The 21,769-nt window shown below is 41.3% G+C and overlaps 1 protein-coding gene across 6 annotated transcripts in view; it reads right to left on the bottom strand.

Annotated features, from left to right (window-relative positions):
• Nucleotides 1-331: 331 nt before the first annotated feature.
• Camk4 (calcium/calmodulin-dependent protein kinase IV) overlaps nt 332-21,769 on the bottom strand; it is a 260,827-nt gene continuing 239,389 nt past the window's right edge. For all 6 annotated transcript variants that reach the window (XM_006525544.4, XM_030250297.1, XM_006525543.3 and 3 more), the window contains 4 exons: nt 19,865-19,940; nt 16,475-16,601; nt 13,709-13,861; nt 332-11,338 (listed from right to left, as the gene is read on the bottom strand). In XM_006525544.4, coding sequence (XP_006525607.1) covers nt 10,898-11,338; nt 13,709-13,861; nt 16,475-16,601; nt 19,865-19,940 — 797 coding nt within the window. In that variant the 3' untranslated portion in view covers nt 332-10,897. The remainder of the gene's footprint in view (nt 11,339-13,708; nt 13,862-16,474; nt 16,602-19,864; nt 19,941-21,769) is intronic.

Here is a 21,769-nt window from a genome sequence, read left to right as displayed (position 1 = left end):
TTAGTGATGAGAACTGGACTGAACAGTGGGCAGCAATAACCATGAACTTAAGTTAGCAGTCAGCCTCGGAGGTGTGATGCCTTCCTTTGATGGGTTTACTGGGTGAAATAATTACTAATGTCGCTTCCTCGCATTATTGACTTCACAATGTTTAGAAGATAAATACCTGGGTGTGCATGTATATAAAAACACTCAAGAAGAAGTTCAGTGTTACCTGAGAGAATGGGAGAACAAGGAATTCAGCTGTGACTTTCACCTCTGAGGCCCCTCTGAGGTGTCCATGGTAGCCCTTGATACACGGTAACTGTTCAAATCACAGAATGCAAAGCTCTGGTGGGCTCTTAGATGATTTATTGTCACATTGTACATGCAGATTCTTTCACAGGTTGACCAGTTGCAAGGTACTGGGTAGCTTCCTTTGGCATGTTCTGACAGTCTGGGTGAACTCAGTTACACTGGACCTCACTAAAGTTTAGTCTGGCAGCACTGGTTTTGCTCACAGCACACATCCCCCAAGTTCTTGGCCAACACCCCCACTATCACCAAATGAGCATACTTAATCCTTGACTTGGATTGTCCAACCTGCATCCAAGGAGAACTTAGTGAGCTGCAAATGTCGGAGATTTTTGGCAGTTGAGAGAGAGCCAGTGGCTGTCCTGTTCCTTTAACAGAAAATGCAAACTCAGGTCAGTCACCCACACTGAAGAACACAGTACCTCAACTGTTAGCAAATGGACATGTTTTTGTTGAAGGCTTTGCAAACATTTTATGTATTTACATTTATAGCCAAGCTGGGCTTAACACACCTAAAAATATTATAATTCTATCTTTGTATTAAGGAATCAATAGCACCATTTTGACACATTTAGAAAATGAAATGTTTACAGCTCCCTCTTAGGACTTTGTGTTAGAAAGTGAAAAAGCCAACCATAGTCTTAGCTGTGTAAACTAAGGTACTTAGACTTTCTCCTCCAAGTCATATGAGCTCTTGCTTTGGGTCAATGAGTTGTGATCCAGACTATTGGAAATCTGTGTTTCTTTCATATGGTGGTATTCTGTATTCTTCCATGTTGTTGTTGAAGCTACTTATGTCCCATTAATCCAAAAGGCTTTCAACAGCCATCAGTGTATTTTTCATATCTGACAAACTATCAACAAGAGTGTCTCAGATAATGCCATCTTAGCCAGAAACCCCCTCCTAGCAAGTGTTCCTTTCTTAGTGTCCACTAACCTGGTCTGTGTCCCCACAGCATCTTTATTTCTTAGCATCTTTCCCCTTCAACTGAGATACAGTCTTTGTCTCTACCTCTCCTCATTTTATTTATCCTGGAGGAATGTAGCCATCTACTATCCACAAATATCACGAGAAATAAGTGAAGATGTACAAGCCAGAGTAGTCACAGGGTAATCTAATTCTAATGGGTAATTTTAAAAAGGTGTCTTGAAGATGAATGGAAAAATAGTGCCTCCAATAAGAGATATAATAAATTCCTTAGATTTTATATAATTTATAGTTATAAATGTATAGATTATATACACTGGAGAGAAGACTGAAGAATTAAAAACCTGGCAGGACCAGCTTGAGGTTTGAAGATTAGCTGTGGAGTTGCAAACATGTCTTCGATATCTTGGGTGATTTTTATCCTGTTAGCTATGTACCAGGAGGCTAGCCAAGTCGTAGGGGTAGGTGCTCTGCAGAAGAGCTTCACCGGCATCTGTCCAGAGTAAGAAAGCAAGGAACTCAGATGAGATCTGAGACTGCTCCACACTGGATAGCACTTCACTGGGTATCTCAGCCTTCCTCATCCCACGTTAATCTCCTCCTTGAAGTGTGCATCTCCACCCTGGTCTGGCCATTCCTTAATCAAACATGTCCCTTTTCTCCACCTTAGGGACTGGTACATCCTTCAATATTAGCTGTGTTCCCATGAAGCTTGCCTTGCACATTTTTGGTGTGAGACCATTTTCCCTTTTCCCACCCCGGAGAGCTTACCATCTGTAGGTACTCAGCACAGGCTATGTGTGGTTACCTGCCTTTTCTTCCCAACTAAAAAGGCTCCCCCTGAAGGGCAGCACTGTGCTTAATTCATTTCTGACTCCTGTATTGCAAGTAAGGGCTCATCAGTGAACATTTACTATGGGAAGTAGAGTTCCTGGAATGGTCTATTTCTGGGAAGGGTTTTGCTGGTAGTGAGTCATGCCCTTAACCGTGGCTTTCCATGTAGGCCAGATATCCTCTAAGCTATACTATATAATTTCTGAAAGGAAAATTAGATATTAATTTTCACCAACTCATTTTAAGGTTTGAAGTATATCAATAACTGCCCTCAAACTCTGAGCCACCCTAGAAGACTGGCAGATAAGAATGTGGAATCCTAATATTAAGTGACCTTTCCCTCTCTTGTTCCAGCAGTCTGCCTCCTACCCTTGTTAACCACCGGGGCTCAGAGAATGACTCTGTCATTTGTTCCCATATTCTGTTTTTTGGTTTTTGTTGTTGTTTGTTTTTTTTGGGGGGGGTGGTTGGGGGGCGGTGAGACAGGGTTTCTCTGTGTAGCCCTGGCTGTCCTGGAACTCACTCTGTAGACCAGGCTGGCCTTGAACTCAGAAATCTGCCTGCCTCTGCCTCCCAAGTGCTGGGATTAAAGGCATGTGCCACCACTGCCCTGCTGTTCCCATATTCTGTAACATCCCAGTGGCTATAACATCTTACTGATTGCTGCAACTGTTTAAAGAAAAGAATATGCCGGTTATTGTAACTATTCCCAGTGGTAGGTCGAATAAAGGTCTCCTACTCAGTATATCTTTTGTGACCTTTGTGGTTACAAAGTTGACAGTCAAACTGAAAGGAAAGTCACAAATGTCTAAAGTTCCCTTGATAACTGGGCTACTTGGTTCCCTTAAGGCAGATATTTTGGAATGGTAATTTGTCAGGGGAGAAATAGACTAGAGGGTTTCTAAATTTGCTAGAAAACTATGTACTAACGGCTCCTTTCACATGAGAAGTACAACACTCAGAGAAACACATGTGGGTAAAGGAAAATAACTTTAAAAATGAAGGTGGCTGTATTCCCTGAACTGCTGGCAAGCAAGTCATTTTCATAGAACAACACACCACTTCCTAAATGTTTGTGAAAATCGAATTGCTAGAAATCATTTCATTGCATTTGAGGTTTGGAGCCAATGAGTGCTCATCTGAAGCTTGTTAAGCAATAGGGCATGACGATGACACGAGGCAGTGTTGGTTATGGTTTTCTGTTTAATCCACGTGTCTTTAAAGTTTCTAAAACCTGTTCAACAATGAAGAATCTGAACACGCACTTTTAACTCAAGTCACACAATTTCCTTCTTAAGAAATAACTAATGTGACTTTACATTTTCTGTTCTACATGGAAATTTTAATTTTTGCCTCCTACGCAGTTGTGAGACCATTTGCAACATGAAACAAAGATCACCTAACTTCTAAGAAGCAAATGAGAGAATCTAACTAAGGCAAAAAGAAGCTACAGTGTGGAAAAGGGATTCCTAAGGTCATCGCAGAGCATGACGGGTAGAGAAAAACTGAGTTTTGTTTTTCCTATAAAGGGCCAGATAGACATTTTAGGTAATGTAGATTGTATGGTCTTCTGCTGAAAAATCAGAAAAAGACGGAATCATGCTATTCTAGTAATTTGCAAATAGACAAAAAAAAAAACCCATAAAATGAATCTGACCATTATAATAAAATTTGTTTGAATTAATTACAATCTAAGTCCTTAATTAAAATTTGCTCTTTAAACTATAGTTTGCCTAAGTTCTGAAAACTGTTTTGTGGGGATTTAAATTTAGTTCTTTGGAGAACCCTATGGGAAAAGTTTTTACATGTATGTACTTTTATATGCTCTAGTTAGCTTCAGCTGTCAGCTGGACATGTCCCCAAATGGTATGAGGGAGTCTGGATTAGAGACTGCCTTGATCAGACTGACGTTTGAGCTTTGCTGTTTGGCATTTCCTTGATAACTAACTGATGTGAGGGCCTGGCCCACTGTGGGCAGTACCATCCATAGGCAGGGGCCCTGGGCTGTGTAAGAGCTGAGCAAGCCAGGAAACAGTGTTCCTCATGCTTTCTGTGCTACATTCTGCCTCCAGGTGCCTACCATAAGGTCCTGATGTAGCTTTCCCTCATGGTAGACTGGAGCATCTAAGATAAAATAGAACTTTTCCTCTTCTACCTTGTTTTTGGTCCTGGTGTTTATCACATCAAAGAAACTAGAGAATATATCTATCTCAATGACAAGATATAAAAATTATTGGAATACAAATGGTATGATTATTAACTTAAAACATCACCCTAATAGCCCATTTGTTTGTAACTTTCATTCATTAGATTTATCTGTACTCAAGTCACTGTTCCCAGCCACCAAACTCATGAGATGTTTATAGACTTTAAGGGGAAAAGCAATATGTGTTGGACATAGAATGACAAAAGTTCTGTGCCATTTCAACCAAAGAACTTAAAATTTAGAAAATCTCTTTGGGTTTATAGATGGTCATAAAATATTACTGAGACCAAGAATGCCATGGCCAGGAGAGATATCAATCATGAATATGCTATTTAGTAATCAGAACAATTGCCTATTAGTTACATAATATACAGTTAGTTAAGCAGACATACCAAACAGGTCAGGTTAAAAGTAGGCATTATGCAATGATAATTTTCAAATTATGGTCATATTTGTGTCATATACAAAATATATTGTTATCCATGTTTCAAAGACAGGACAAAGGAAGCGCACATCTAGAAGATTTTTATCATCCATAACTATCAGGATTTGGAGATAGCTTCAATAAGCAGTTTCAAAGAGGTGAAGCCTCTTTGAGTATTATCTTTTTTTTTTTTTTTTTTTTTTTTTTTCTGAGACAGGGTTTCTCTGTGGAACCCTGGAACCCTGGCTGTCCTGGAACTCACTCTATAGACCAGGCTGGCCTCAAACTCAGAAATCCACCTGCCTCTGCCTCCCAAGTGCTGGAAGTAAAGGCGTGCGCCACCACTGCCCAGCGAGTATTATCTTGAAGTAACCTTTTAGGTGGAAAATAAGATTATTTAATTTGACTGAAGATTAAATATTCGTCATTTTCAATACAATGAATCAAAGTAATTATTAAATTGGACGTAAGTATCTATATCTATGGGTCTTTCAAGTCAATCTTCACAAAACAAGGAAGATAATTATGAGCAGTGTGATTTTGCAGTCTTAGAATTCCTCATCAGTGTGTCAACCTGAGGCCTAAAACCTGTTCCTCTAGTTAGTGTAGAATGCTCCTACCAGAAATTAAAGGACTTCACATTTCCAAAGTGAGGCTGATGTCTGGATGGATAAAACAATACCCCGACTGGGACACACAAAGAAACGTGATTGACAGAATTCCCTTTTCTTGTCATTTGGTCAAGAACAGTGAAGGATTTAAAGAGACAGTCCTTCAGAGCATGGAGGGTCTGTACTTGAGTCTAACTAGGTCAGATGCTGGGGATCTTTAAAGCTGATTCCTGCAATAATGCCAGGCAGTCTGGTTTTATGACAAGGTTTTGACCTGGACTTCTGGACCAGATGCCTGGGAACAGATAGTGTCAAGCCTTTCTGAATCTGTCGCAGATCATTTATGAAAATTGATTTTAGCCAATCATAAATTGTTTGCTACTGCCTTCCAAGGTAAGTGAAAAACGATTGGACTGAGTCTATGTTATTTGACCTCAGGTGATATTCCCAAAGAGAAATGACAGAAGCTTATCTTTGAATGCAAACAAGAAATGTGAACCTCCTGATCAGTGCAGCACTGAGTGTGTTACTAATCTATGTATCCCTACCCCTTCCCTCTCTCTCTTTTACCCTCCTCCCTCCTCTCTTCTCCCTCTTCTATCCTACCTTCACTTTCAAGAAACTAGAGAGCCACCTTTTTATAAGAAAGTTAAGTGTCTTAAAATTTTTAGGTAGAAAATTTTGTACGTTTTCATCCGTGTGGCTATAAACACCAACATAGGACTCTATTTGCATATTAAAACAAACACTGCAGACACTGATCTAACCTTCCGCAGTGTTCAACTGGAATTTGTTCAGATGTCAGCCATGATGCTGATTGGTAATGTATCAGTGGAAAACATTAAGGAAATTGGGGTGTGACCTAATGGACAGTAATTACAAAGCTATTACAAATCTCATTGCATAAGTAATGTCTGGAAACTTTGTGCTCTCTCAAATAAACCTCGACAGCCAGACGAGTGCTTCGCAATCACACAGTGGCATCATAATCCCGAAATTGACTGTTCTGTGCTAATTCACGCTGATGACCTCTTTTAAAATTATTTTTAATTTGGCTTCATAAGAACAATTCCAAAGTAGAAGTGTGTTGTCTTTTCTGGCATTGTTTTTCTTTTTCCAATTTGAAATGCAACCAGCTGTTTCTGTGTAATAAAAACTGAACCATGAAATACAATGGCTCTTTCAAGCTTCAACCTGCAGGCAGCTCACAATTAGCAACCTTGTGTTATACTGGAAATAGCCAATTAAAAAAATGCTGAACATTCTACATTACAAAATATCAAATGGCATGCAATCAAGGTCCCTTTAAAAGGCAAGCTGCTCTTTCTCTATAAATTTGCCAATAAAACGATTAGGATATTATTCTAAAATCAGTATGTAAAAATTTCCAAAAGTCTTTTTTAAAAAATCTGTCAGTGTCAGTGTTGACCAGTTCCTTCTATGAGGCTTCACAAATGCCAGACATGATGGCATTTCCATTTTGTGGGTATCTGCCATATCACCACCTTCAACTAACATATCCACCATGCAACTGTATTTTCCAGGAGGCTTCTGGAAAGATTGCCTGCATACATGAGGATGATGTCCAGCTGAGTTCAGTGTCTAGAGAATGGACTCTGTATATAGGCTGCTCAGTGGTGACACGCGGTGGGCCCACAATAATTTCTGCTAAGTGGGAATTCTGTTGGCTCTTTGGCAGTACTCAGGAAACTGGGGTACAGTCAGGTTTCCAGAGCCAAATGGGGATAAGCTGGACTCTGACCAGTACATACACTTTGACAATGTGTAAGGAAGTGTTACTTTGATGTGATAACACAGATCACTTTTTTTTATTTAAGAAAATGCATGTCCAGGGGTAGCCAGGATTTATGCATCTACACCTATAACATTTGCATCTTAGCTGCTCACCAACTCACCAATGTGGAAAACTAAGTCAGCTCAGATCTGACCATAGAAACTCAAGTCTTACTCTGCTCCGAAGAAAAGTGCTCTAGGCTAGACTAGCATGTCTACCATAGGAACCACTGGCTTAATGTGGCTCATGACCGCCCGATGTAAACATGCTTAAACTGTTAATTTAGAAACAGTATAAAATAGATTCAAATTATCTTATTAATTTTAATTTTGATGTAATAATATGTGTATACTGGATTAAAATATAGTATTAATTCCATATTTTCTTTTTAGAATGTAGCTAATAGAAAATCTAAAGATACATGCATGGTTATGGGAGTGGTGGCATATGCTTATAACCCCAGATCCAGGGAAAGATGAGGCAGGAAGATCACTGTGTGAGTCTGAGGTCAGCCTAGATTACAAAGTGAATTCAAGGCCAGCCTGCAATTCATAATAAAACCTTGTCTGAGAATTGTTTTTACATGTGTACCTTATTATACTTTTTAATATAAACACTTATTTCAGAAGATAACTTTGTAACCATTCTATTCTAATCTCTCATTTATGTGCTGTTGTGGCAAGAGGGCTAACAGTTTGAGAAACCACTGTAAGCACAGGTGGACTTTCTAAATAGGAGAAAAAAATTTGCAGACTGTCCTCTGTGGTGAAAGAACCCCGTTAAGCTATATGTCTGATCTTGAAATAAAAACCAATAATGAATGTAACTTTTCTGTTGCTCTTTGGCTTTGGCTTTTTGTTGATACAGGGTTTCTCTTTGCAGCCCTGGATGTCTTGGAACTTACTCTGTAGACCAGGCAGGCTGTCCTTGGGACTCAGAGATCCGTCTGCCTCTGCCTCCCACCACCTTGGAATGCATATTTGCTATTTGCTGAAATTTAAAATTTTGTTTTGCTTTGTGACTGTATTACTGTGGTGGTTTGAATGTGCTTGTCCCATGGGAAGTGGCATTATTTAGGGGGTGTGGCCTTACTGGAGGAGGTGTGGCCTTGTTAGGGGAAGGTAGTCAGTGTGGAGGCAGGGCTTTGATGTCCCGCTTATATATATGCTTAAATCTGGTCAGTGTGATCCAGAGTCTCCTGCTGCTACCTTTGAATTAAGATGTAGAACTCTGTCTCTTCTCCAGCACTATATTGGCCTGGATGCTGCCCTGCTTCCTGCCATGATGATAATGGATTGAACCTCTAAAACTGTAAGCCAGCCCCCAATTAAGTGTTTTCCATGACAAGAGTTGCTTTGGTCATGGTGTCTCTTCAGAGGAGTAAAACCCTAACAAAGACAATTAACAATTAAGAGTAATATTAGAACGTATTCTTTCAAATTAAGACTGTCTTCCTTCAGTTTACATAATCTTTGAAATAGATAATATAATTTTAACAAGCAATATAAATGTTGATTGTTCTTTTAAGTGGGTAAAATAATTATTCTTAGATGGAATCTCTGAATGATTTGAGCGAAAGGTTGTAAGTATTAGTAGGACTTAATCTTTAGTGTACCAGTTACAAATGAAACCTACTCATGATGTTTAGCTAGTGAAATGTGTAGGTTATGAAAGAGAGGGAGGGAATTGTGCTAGAACTCTTGAGTTCCACCAAGAAGGGATGAGATACAATCATTTAAGCAACTGATTCTGAGATCCGAGAGGCCTTGGCATTTATAATGCTCTTCCTATAGCCTACAGGGTCATTCGAGGCATTCAGCATATGCTGGGATGAAGAAAGGCCTGGGCTGGGTTTGAGCAATGATATGTTCTGATATTTAGATGCCATCTTCTAACAAGACCCCCTAGTCTTCTCTACTCTTTCCAAATATGGGAAACTCACCATACATATGGTAAGTTTGATGAGGAAAATTACACCAGGGAATTGCTCTTCCTAAATGGAAATCGTAACAAAGCACTCTTAAAAGTTAAAACTAGGGAGCCCTTTATGACCCTCAGAATGAGGTCTTCCAAGAGGGAAGAATTCAAACAGGAGGAGGAGCATAAACACTGTGAATGGAAGTCAACAGGAAAAGAATCACCCTCGTCAGATGATGCCCTCCTAGTCAGCTGCCTGTCAAGGACCCATTCACAAAATGCTCAAAGCACCACACTGTCTCCTTCCCCAAAAGCTGTCAGAGGTTTGTGCTTGACCTGCTGAAGTGCTGACACTCTAACAGCCTGGAGAAACCTCTGATAGAACGTCAGTTCCCAGTGTGACTGAACGCGTCAGAACAAATTATTAGTTTAATGAAAAAAAAATTCTGTGCTATTCATTTTTCCTGCCCCCATTTTGGACTTTAAAAGTAATACTTTTTTTTAAGTCAAGAAAATCCACACAAAATATTAAACAGCTATTTTGATAAAGTGCTCATTTTCACTCAAACACAAAATTTGAGGTATTGGATTTCGTATACCCCCCCCCCCAATTATTCTAAGAAGAAAATCATGCTAACTAAGATCTAATGCTGTGCCCTCTCCGAGGTCTAGTTCAAGATGTGTTTTTATTTTATTTTTGGTTTTGCTTATTTTTAAGGCAAAAAAAAAAAAAGTTCACACTATGCTAAATTTCTTGGCATATATTCAACATATTTCAACATTATAAAATGTGTAAACCCCTCCATTGGAAAAGCTCCTAGCTCTCATAGTGAATTTTAATGAACAGTATGTATACATAGGTGGAGGGGAATATCCTGTGCTAACATTTCCTTACTCTAACAACCTCAGTACTAAGTAATCTAACCATTGAATGTATTGTTATAAGATTCAGACATTTTGGCCTCGACTTGTACAATGGGCTTTTCCAAAACTTGAAACTTGCTACTTGCAGAGTGTATCCATAAAAATGTTCTGATATGCAAAATATCATATAAGCTCACAAATGCAAATTTTTGTGAGAAATGAAAAGGAGTTAATCTTGGTACATCCAAAGCCTAATTCTATCTCATTTTAGTTAAATTTCCTCTTTCCTAGGCTGTATACTCTGCGGGGTATTTTATTTGAAAGGCAGGTAGAGGAAAAGTAGCGGCACAGTTTAAAAATTAATTTCCCAAGAATTGTAAACTGGCAGAATTTTATACTGAACATTTTGGGTATTCTTATAGAGTATACTAAAGAAAAATAAGACATTCTCTGCATACACTTAAGAGGACTGTGGACTCAGAGCCTTGTAAGAATGACTCAACTTCTCAACACTGTACATGGATGTTTTTGCACGTTCTACAGGTTATCTTTTATAACCATCTTCAGCCTACTTTTAAAACGGCCTACTCGGCCCTTCCCACTGCAAGTATTTGAAAAGTCATGGGAGTGTGTCCTCTACCTCCAGCTGGTTTTAGCTGAGTTCAAAGGAATTGCCCTCTTTGAAGACTTCTAGTGGGTGTAGGATGCCTAAGCTTTCAAAGTCTGTTTGCCATTTCACTTCAATATGTGCCACCAAAGGCTGAGAATGTTTAAGTGTTGCGTTGTTTGCTAGAAATTTCAAATTTAACTCATCAGTATTAGGTATCCATTACATGCCATAGAAAATGTCATTATTTCATAAAGCAAACACATGCACTGACATTAGGGTTACCAACTGGTATATATGGGTTTTTTTTTTGCACCTCAAAACAGAATCACTATAGTGCATATCATGCTTCCCCGCCTTGCTGAGGGACAGAGTGCATAAAATGCTGGGGTTGGCCCTGACCTAAAGGAAGCCAGCTTAGTACTCTGGCTGAATCGCATCCTGCTGTGGAACCCCAAGTCCCGCGTCAGGGGCTTCCTCCTCAGTCATGGGGTCCATTTCTTCCTCCACACTCTTCAGCTTCTCCTCTGAATCCCTCTTCATCTCTGGGTCATCTGTTTCCAGCTCATCCTCTGGATCCTGAGGCACCATACTGGAGGTCTCCTCCTCTTTTACACCTGCATCTTTCTCCACCTCCTCGGACTGCAGCTTCCTCATCTCATCGGCTGAAGCCTCGGCCTCCACTTGGTCCTCCTCTTGGTCCTCCTCTTGCATTTTCTTTCCCAGAAGATCTGTGCTGTCCTTGGCATCTTGGGTTGAAGGTGGATCCGAGCTGGCCTTGTGGTTCTCTTGGATGCTGGTGTGGCTACTGCTGGCACTTCCCAGCCGAGAAGAGGCCACCACAGCCTTCACCGCTGCCTGATTGGAGAGAGAAAAGTACTAAATGGTGTTCCCAGGGGAAATTGCCAATTGTAGTGTCATTTCTACTTTGTTTTGTAGGTTATGGTTGAGTCTTTCTAAGTAAATTATTTCAAGATTGGTTGTCAGATAAAAATGTATTTGGAGACCAAACAGTGAAACCTCCTTAATTCCAAATTAGAATTATTTAATTATATGAAAAATGGAGGGGTGAGTAAAATGTGTTAGTCCTGGAGAGTCTAACATTTTGTATTCTCTATTCCTTATATATAAAAGGATGTTTCATGGAACACTAGATACACAATGTTAGTTGGTATCATGGAAATTAAAGAGTTTAGTGCTCAAACTTCAGAAATAGTTAAGCCAATGCTATTTAACACAGATCATTTCAAAATGTAACCATGGATCATCTATGCATTTCATTTCTGTCAGCCTTAAATGTACCTAGTCACTATTTTAACTTATAGTCTATAAAATAGATCTATTTTGATGGATAGTTTCTATATCATTTCTTTTAGCAATTATCTACACTGTGGATTAGTTCTAAAAATTGTTTCCCAATTATTACAGCTTAAAAACTCTCTCAACATCTGCCTTTGTCTCAGTCAGCTGCTGGTAGAGCCTCTCAGAGGACAGCCATGCCAGGCTCCTGACTGCAAGCACAACATGGACTCAGTAATAGTGTCAGGTTTCAGTGTGCATGCATGGGATGGATCCCAAGATGGGCCAATCACTGGGTGGCCTTTCTTTCAGTCCCTGCTCCATTTTTGTCCCTGCATTTCCTTTAGACAGGAATGATTCTGGGTTAAAAATTCTGAAGATGGGTGGCTGGTCCCTGCCTCAACTGAGGGCCCTGTCTATCTACTGAGGGTAGTCTCTTCTGGTTCCATCTCCCCACTGTTGGGCATTTTGGCTAAGGTCATCCTCCCTGAGTCCTGATAGCTTCTCTAAGCCCTGGTTTCTGGAGGTTCCCCTGCCCTCTAACCCCACTGCTGCATATTTCGATTTACTCTCTTGGCCCTCTGGGCATCCCTCCTGTCTCTCCCCATACTTGATCCTACCCTCCTTTTCTACTCCCTCTATCTCCCATGATTATTTTGTTCCCCTTCTAAGTGGGTTTCAGGTATCAACACTTGGGCCTTCCTTCTTGTTAAGCTTCTACAGTCTGTGAGTTGTATCATGGGTATTCTGAACTTCTTAGCTAATATCCATTTATCAGTGAGTAGATACCATTCATGTCCTTTTGGATCTGGGTTACCTCACGCAGGATGATATAATTTTGGATTGAGGTTGGGGACCAATATGGAAGAGTTAGAGGAAGGACTGAAGGAGATGAAGGAGATTGCAACTTCATAGGAAGAACAGCAGTGTCAACTAACCCAGACCCCTCAGAGCTCCCAGAGACTAAGTCAAAAACCAAGGAGCATACATGGACTGGTTCATGGCCCCGGGCACATGTGTAGCCGAGGCCTGCCTTGTGTGTTCTCAGTGGAAGAGGATGAGCTCAATCCTGTGGAAACTTGATGCTCCAAGAAGGGGGATGCTGGTGGGGGTGAGGTGAGGGTGGATGGGTGGGGGAAGCACTCTTTCAGAGGCAGGGGAGGGGGAGGGAGTGAAGAACTCAGGGAGTGGGGACTGGAAAGGGGAGCAACTTTTGGAATGTAAATAAAATAATTTACTAAAAAACAATAATAAACTCTCTGAATAAATGCCAGTTTCTTAGTGCCTTATTCAGATAAGAAGGAGCAATGATGCATCTGCTGAGGCCTGGTGAGATGACTTGGTAGGTTAAGTAATGCCCGTGCCACCAAGCCTAATAGCCTGAGTTCAATCTTTGGGTTAAGGTGAAAGGTGAGAACTGGTCCCCTCAAGTTGTCCTCTGACCTGCACATGCATACTATGACACACAGAGAACGTTTTATACAAGCATGCAAACTCGCATGCGCCCACGCACACACACACACACAAACAGACACATACAGAGTGATTTAAACATATTCCAATTTTTATACCAGCTCTGAACTTATTCCTTCAAGTGTTTCCCTTGTTAAGAGAGAGAGGGGGAAAGAGAGAGAACAAAACAACAACAAAAACACCTAAGTGGCTTTATGTCAGTACTTACAAACTCTAAACACAAGGATTTTCCTGGTGTCACAGAAAATGAATAATATAATACTAAAGGAAAACAAGACACCTCACACACACACACACACACACAACACACACACACAACACACACACACACACACACAACACACACACAACACACACACACACACACACACACACCACACACACACACCACACACACACACACACACACACACACACACACACACACACACACCAAAACAAAAACAGATTCTTCACCTTAAGCTTGCGCCGAGCATTGAATTCTTGAAGTTTCTTCTGAGCAGTGTCCATGTGAACAAAGTTGGCCGCTTTACCTGTGACCCATGGGTGTTGGAGGGCTTGAAATGTAGTCAGCCGTTTCTTGGGATCCAAAACAATGAGCTTTTTGACCTGCAATCATAAAGAAATATAGAGTTATAGAAATTGGATGTTTCACATTGTGAAAGTCTGGCTACTCCGTTATCACTAGCACCAAGTCCACACACCCTCAGGAGTAGGACCAACCTCAGGAAAGCAGCAGCTAAGGAAATTCTAGAAGACAAGGGCGCACAGCACCCCTGGCCTCAATCTCACAGATTCCTGTCTTCGGAGTTCAAACGATTAGGTCCTGGCTCATCTCCTGACCAAATGACTTCTGAGATGAACCAGCATCTGCATAATTCTAGGCCACACACACTGTGAGCTCGCTTAGAACGCAGAACTCCAATGACATCATTCCCTCAGTGGGGACTAAATGACAAAATGGTTAGTGTTCAAACCCTTATTGAACACTCTTTTATGACACTGTTGAGATCTACAGTCCATTTTTTAAAATACTCATTGAAAGTACTTGAAGGAATAAGTTCAGAGCCAGAATAAAAGCCACTATAGCATAGAATTAAGTCATTGGCTTGAGGAGTGTGACCTGCAGGGCATGACTAAATTCATCTAAAAGCATCCCATTCTGGAAGATTTGCTCTTGTTCCTGAAGATGAACAGATAATGAATTGCCAGGAAGATCAACAAATGAAATAATCCCTAGCCTTGGGCTCCAAAGCAGTGGTCTGGTTTGAGGGAGGCATTCCCCAGACTCAAGGACCCACATGTCCTGGTTATGCCTATAGCTACTTTTTTTATGGCACACAGACACTGATGGATTGGGAATGATTTGTTCTGATTCACAAGTAAAGAACTTAAGTTGATTCAGAGACTTAGTCACCAAGGTCAAGCACTTCAGTGTTAGAAGAGCTTGAAAATTCAAACTCGGGTCTCCATTATGGGAAAGCTCCTTATCTGTCCTAGACTGTGAGGACTCCAGAGTCTCTCTAGACTTTGGTCTTGTAAAGTAAGATGCCCCCAAATCATTTAAAACCCAAGGTCTTTTCTAGCTCTAAAAACCCAGTAAAGAAGGGAAAACAGGTGATCAAAATCAAACAGCAAGTTAAATAAGGAGCAAACACATCTGAGTCTTGATTTCATGCAGCTTTCTCTGCATGATGCTTGCTAAAGGGGTGCACGTCTGAAGTGCAAGCGCTGGTTAGTAGAGGGCAGGGATCCCTGGATTCTCTATGGCATATATTTTAGAAGGGCAGAAAAAGAAGCAGGGAGGCCACCACAGAGGAGGCTGGGGCTGGGGCCAAGGTAGAAGCGTGTTGGGAGTGACCCTGTTGGAATGTTAACTGCCTTGTCAGCCATAAGTGCTTACTTACAAAGTCTTGGCCTCTTTGGGAAAGTACTAGCCCAGTTGAGTATAAATAGACATAGATCCTGAAGTCAATGGAGAACAAATAGCTATAAGTCTTGTGGCTAGATGCCTAATAACCCATTCTGTTCTGATCTTCCTGCTGAACTGTTTACCCAGTCAATATCCTGTTCTTGGGAACAATTGCATTATTACCCAGAGACAGTGTGACCCCCACCCACTTCCTGCTCCTATGAGTATATAACCTTGGTGGAAAAAATAAAAATTTGTCAGCTTGAATAGAACCTATTGTCTTGCTGTCCGTTCTCTGTGTTTCTTTGTCCCCCATTCTCTTCCAGGTGCCCCTCAAGTCCCTGTTCGACTGTCCCACAGGCCAGGACAGGAGAGGGTGGGGGCTGCTCTGAGATAGGGGTAGAGGAGGAGGAAAGAAGGTCAGGAGGTGGGTGACATGTCCACATGTCATACACAAATATGGGCTGCCTCCCTTCCTACCCAAATGAGGAAAGCCATGGATCCTAAAGAAGCTGTCCTGTGAAACTATATTGAGAGAAAAGGGAGAAGTATTTGGAGAGACAAGTCCTGAGAAAGGGGCTCTAGAAACTCGAGTCAGCTCTAATTGTGTCTTTCTGCTGGGAGTCTTCGTGAGCATTAGCAAACTTATGACTAGAAAACTCCTAAAGTCTTTTTTATGATTAAAAATCAACTCCATTATTTTGCCACATTCTTTTTTTTTTTTTCTCCAGAGGAATGATGGCTGCTGTTTCAATTATACACGAGCATCCTTCTACTAGAAGAGGGAAAGCTCTTTAGAAGGGATTGCTGGAATATTAATGAGCTTAATTGTGGTCCCGAATGTGCAGCAGTGTAAAGCGAACCCTAAAACATTCTATTAATAAAGTGGATATTGTTTATGATTACAGTGTTGCATAATAGGGCTCATGCTACTGCCAGAGGATTTTAATAAGTTTTAAAAGTTTCATGGATTCATTCATATTTATTTGAAATACATCTATACTTAGGTGAATAGCCCACATTAAAGCAGAATTCAGTGGGTGTGAACGGTGTTATTTGAAAGGCTCTATGTTTATCAGGTAGCAAAAATTCCTTAACTAATGCTACTCTGATGATCCAGCTAGTGAGGGCTGAAAGCACGTCTGGTTTCTGTTCTGCATAAGGAAGATGCATTAATTTAATGTGCTTTTAAAATTAAAATATCTTAAAGTTATAAAGAAATAACAATGTCAAAAGTGGCCTACTTTAAAAATATCCCTTACTATTTCTTAACTAAATATTGTTTCTCTCATTTTGTTGGTCACACTTACCAAGTCCTTGGCATTTAAAGACACTTCATCCCACCAGGGGGAGATAAAGTAATATTCACAATTCAGAATTCTCCTGAACATGAACTGATCACCTCGCTCGTCATAGAATGGTTCAAATCCACAAAGTCTGGAGGGAAAAAAAACAGAATTAAATACGTTTAAATGATCAAGCATGTTTAATCACATTTTTGCAGAAAATTCAAGTCTGTCTATATTCCCTATAGTAAATCTACTTGTACAGGTGTGCAATTGGTTATAATTAATGACAGACAGCATAAAAACATCTCCAGAGAGTAAGAATAGTGGAACTTCCTATAAAAACTACAAGTACAATAAAATAAAATAAAATACAGTAAAAAAGGCACACACACACACACACACAAATCCCAAACAATTAAAGTGGCTAATATTATAGACATTGTGGTTATGATTTCCCAGCAGAATTTTCCTTGACAATTAAAAAAAAATCATTAAACAGATTGATTAGGGTTCCAAGTTAATATAAAATGGAACTCCAAAAAACTAGTAAGTACTTTAATATATTATTCGAGTTTGCATTTCAGACTGAAACAGAATAGAGGTAACACTATTAATTCAGTCCCCACAGGCAGCCAACAGAAGAGCGCCATGGACTCGCTTCATTCTTGTAAATGACCCTTACTTTCAAGATGTCTGGCCACATTCACCTAACTGTCTCCTACAGGGTCATCAGGAAAAGCAGTAGAGTGTGAGCAAAGGAACAGAGACTCAGGGAAAGTGGATGTTGGCTCTGGAGTTACCCAGCCTCCACTGGTTAGAGACAAGTGACCATTCTGTGTCATGACAGGGGTGGGATGGGGCGGGCAGCCCTGACAATTAGCAGTCTTTCCAGGCATATATTTACATGTTCCCTTTGAAAATCAAGTGGGCAAAAAAATGGAAGTTAAAAGATAGCATCTTCGATCCTTCCTTTAAGCCAGCCAAGGTTGCTACAGAAAATTATAAAACGCTTCCTGAAATGGCAGCTTCTAGGAAGAGGCCACTTATTACTCCTTTGTGTTCATGAAATGTTTCCATGGGAGAATCCTGGCATGTTCCAAACATCCTTGAGCCATCTGGGAGAGGGTGAAACTTTGAAATGGAAAAACCCAACATCAGCGCACTCTCCCTGCACAAGTCTGCATTAAGTCTGACCCACCTGCACAGGAAGGGGTAGGTAGGAGGTCAAAGCACAGAGGGCTGGGCAGGGCCCTCACCTTGACCCTCCTATCCTCTCTAACCCGAGGGAAGTGTAGCCTGCTACTGGTTAGTCATGGAGGAAGTAGCCGGCTTTCCAGGATTGGTTCAGGAAGGGCCTACATTCTCCATTCTGCAACCCAAAGACAATGACAACTTAAAAGTCACAGTCCTCCAACGGCCTTTCACCACAGTCATGCCGATCATTTTTCTTTGATGATGGGCAAATAGCTGATAACATGGAAAAGTTGCCACAGAGTGGGAATCACACATGCACGCACACGGTGTAAAGCTCCTTTGGTAGCACTACAGTGGTAGTTTAGGAAATTGCTCGGATTACCCAGCATCTGGGGGGGTAAAGGAACAGGTTACCGCCAAGCCTTTGGGATTAACTGCAGTGTTGAAAGCTGAAGGAGACAGTTTGATGACTTAGGGTGTCAATCTGATCACTACAGTCATGAGATGCCAAACACTACAGCTCTCCGAGGCAAAAGGTCCAGAATTCCTGGGAGAAAAGGCCTTTGTTTCCGAACTAAAGTCATCTTCAGAAAGAGCGTGGCCTTGGCACAAAACAGGTGGTAGTAAGCAGAAGTTTTAAGGAGTGAAATGTTAAAGCAACAGTTGTGTTACGATGAGGAATGAAAGGAAACAGGTTTTCATGTCAGTAAGAATTAAGGGAGGGGAAGATGACTCAGTTGGCTTGCCATACAAGAACAATGACCTGAGATTGATGGCCAAAGCCCAACTTTTTAAAAAGCTGGGTAGGGTGGTATGCACTTGTGATCTCAATGTTGAGAAGGCTGAGACAGTGGAACCTTGGGGTTTGCTTGCCGACCAGTTTAGCCTACATGGTTTCAGTGACAGAAATCCTGCCTCCCCCAAAATGATGGACAGCACCTGAGAAATGATAACTCAAGTTGTCTTCTGGCCTCCACATGTGTGCACACACAAGTACACACATACACACACATACACATGCACCCACACAAACACAGGTGCATACATATAAAATAATAGAATTCTACTGGTGAATTTATTAAAAAAATTATAAAAAGCCCAGTGTTTATTTACATGTATAGAAGTGGAAAAAGAATAGGTACCTCATTTGGGCAATCATGTTGAGGTCTAACTGTAATTCATAACATAGCTTTCCCAGGAAGCATCAGTGGACTAGATCCTAATGCTATTCTTCCCACCATTACTTCTGTGCTCTCTTCCTTCTCCTTTGGTTCTGAACCACCCCGTGCTATTAGTCAGATGTCTCAATGTCATAGCCTCACATCACCACTCCCCAGCTAAATGCACATGAAGGCTAAATAAAGAAGATACCCAAGTCAAGATGGCCAACAGATGTGCCTACTGTGCATTAGCTCTTGGGTACATTGATACTGAGTTGGGTTTTCTACAGCAATCTTCATGCATGCTCTCCCTCTCTGTTACCTGCAATTCTGTCACCACATTGACACAAATCTCCTGAAATTCCTTTTTTTTTTTTTTTTGACCTAGACAGCAGCTCAGTAATGGAGTTGGAATAACAGCACGTGACTAACTAGCTCATTTTATTCACAATACTCAGCCCAAGGCCCTTGAAATCTTATATATATATATATATATTTTTCTTCATTTACATTTCAAATGCTATCCCCAAAGTCCCCTATACCCTCCCCCCACCCTGCTCCCCAACCCACCCACTCCTGCTTCCTGGCCCTGGCATTCCCCTGTACTGGGGCATATGATCTTCCCTTAAAATCTTAACATACAGGAAAAATAAATCAATTGCTATATGTGCTTGAAATATTCTGGTAATAAATGTGTGAGTGTGAGATTTCTTATGAAACAAATGGCAGTTGTCTTATGGGTTAACAGTCTGTTTAACAGATGCAAATAAGTAGAGAGTATGACAGGTGGACTTAGATTTCACACTTATTATGATCATCGAATATGTCCCCAAATGTGAGTATATTACATAGGACAATCAGATAAAGAAAAGCCCTGGATACATTCTGCCCTCCAGAAAAAGATAACATAAGAAGGAATCCCCATTTTTCCGAGTATGCTCTTCTCACCATGGTTAATGCAAAAAGAGACATCACAAAAAAGTCAAAGGGCAACATTGGCTCTCATGAGAATTAATATCAGAGGCTGTTTGCAGAAAAGTTGCTTTTCGTCACTTACAGGATGTAGGTGATTATTCCTACAGACCACATGTCCACCTCAGGTCCGTAGGCACAGCCTCGGAGAATCTCAGGTGCTGCAAAGAAGGAAAACAAGGTTAACTGGGAGGACCGTGCCCTGCCCTGGTTACTCACATGGTAATTGTAACCAATGTGAAGAAATAAATTCCCAACAAAACTTCAGAACTCTCATCCCTGATCTCCCCCATAACCACAGTAAGATGAACAAATAACTCACATCTGTTTCTGTAGGAGAGATCATAGTCTCTGCCATGGTGCATGAGAGTGAAGCTATGCATTAATATCAAATCAAATACAGAGTAATCAAATTCTCCAAGAAAATGTATAGAAGTGTATCCTTGCTACAAAAAACCCAACAAACAAACAAACAAACAAACAAAAACCAAAACAACGATAACAAAAAAATCTTACTTCAAAGGGCACTTTATACATTCATAGACAAGGAAGAAATGAAAGTTTACACAGTAGTGGAAAAATCAGTTAAACTTATGCTTCCTAGAGATGGAGAACTACTTGAAGCAGTCTATGCATGTGTGGAGATAGGGAAAGGACCCAAGCAGAGGATGGGACGAATATGCCAAACTCCAGCACAAGAAGACTGCAGAGGAGCAGGAAAGGCTTCGACACACATCTTGGCCTTGACAACAACGTATCAATATCTGTCCCTAAGGAGAGGCTGTCCCCAGTGTTCCTGAGGTCGTGATCTGAGAAAGGAAGCCTTTCCTGTGCATAGCAAGGCTTATTCTCTTAGCTTTCTCTACTGTTGGAGTAGGAGGGCCTTCTCAGCCTTGCCATGGTCCTGGAGTGAGGAATACACGGATCCTTTACATTCTCGTTACCCGAGAGCAGTGAAACGCGGAAGCTGGCTGGGTAGGTGGTTTGCAGAGAGAGTGCTGTGGATGCCTCGCTTACCCAACTCACAAATAAGCACTGAGAACCAGTGCACCGCCATCTGCAGAGAGATGGGCTTTGGGTCTATTAGCCCCAAGCATAGACTTTGATGCTCTCCATGCTGCTGGGCCCCTTAAAGAATGAGTTGTTTGACGTATGCTGAGGGGCCTTGAGGTATGTGTCAGGACCAGAACACCACACTCCTCTGGATGTGGCCTCTCGAACCAGTGAATTGGACCTACTGTCTTCCCGGCGAGGACACCAGTATAGACCATCAACATGAGCTCTGGAAGGAGCCTGGGTGCAATGGCTACTGGAAAGATTCCCCTGGTGGCTTTCACTGTCACCCCACACTCCAGCCAGAACCGTAAAAGGAGGCATGTGCCTATAGGCAAAGCAGCCACTCAACAAGATGGACCCGTCAAGGAACTCTATCTGGATCCCCAAGTTTTCTTGTCTACACTTGAATTATTCCTAGGGGAAAATGTCCTTTTAAGATTTGATAAAGTTAGGAAGAATGCCTGCCCAGTGCCAATGTCTTTCCCTGAAGGGTGCACTTTCATTTTGTGGGGTAAGCTGCACCTCACAGAATGAGCCCTGACAGTTTTCCCTGGTGAGTGCTTTTGCCAAAAGAACTCAGATCTGGCTCTCATGGAGTGCTGCTGCCACCTGCCTCCTAGGGTCAGTCGAGCATGGAGCAGGGAGCACAGGAGTGTTTGGTTTGCAATAGTGAGTGGTATCAGGCCTCGCTCATTCAGACCCAGACCTCAGAGAACCTGAGGACTCCATCAGTGCTGGCAGAAGCATGAGACTTGGTGGGTTTGTGGGTTTGTTTGTTTGTTTGTTTGTTTAAGCTTTCAGATCTAAGTGGATGGGGCTAGCTGATTGCCAAGTATCTTGGAGTTTTAACCTGTGATTTGGTGAGTGATTAGTGACTGATCCTCAGTAAGAAGAGAAAGCAGCCCAGCAGGAAGGATGCTCCACAGAGCCTGCT

Source organism: Mus musculus, chromosome 18 (assembly GCF_000001635.26).
Source record: "Mus musculus strain C57BL/6J chromosome 18, GRCm38.p6 C57BL/6J".
NCBI classification, from domain to species: Eukaryota; Metazoa; Chordata; class Mammalia; order Rodentia; family Muridae; genus Mus; species Mus musculus.
This window is presented reverse-complemented; position numbering and strand designations above follow the sequence as displayed.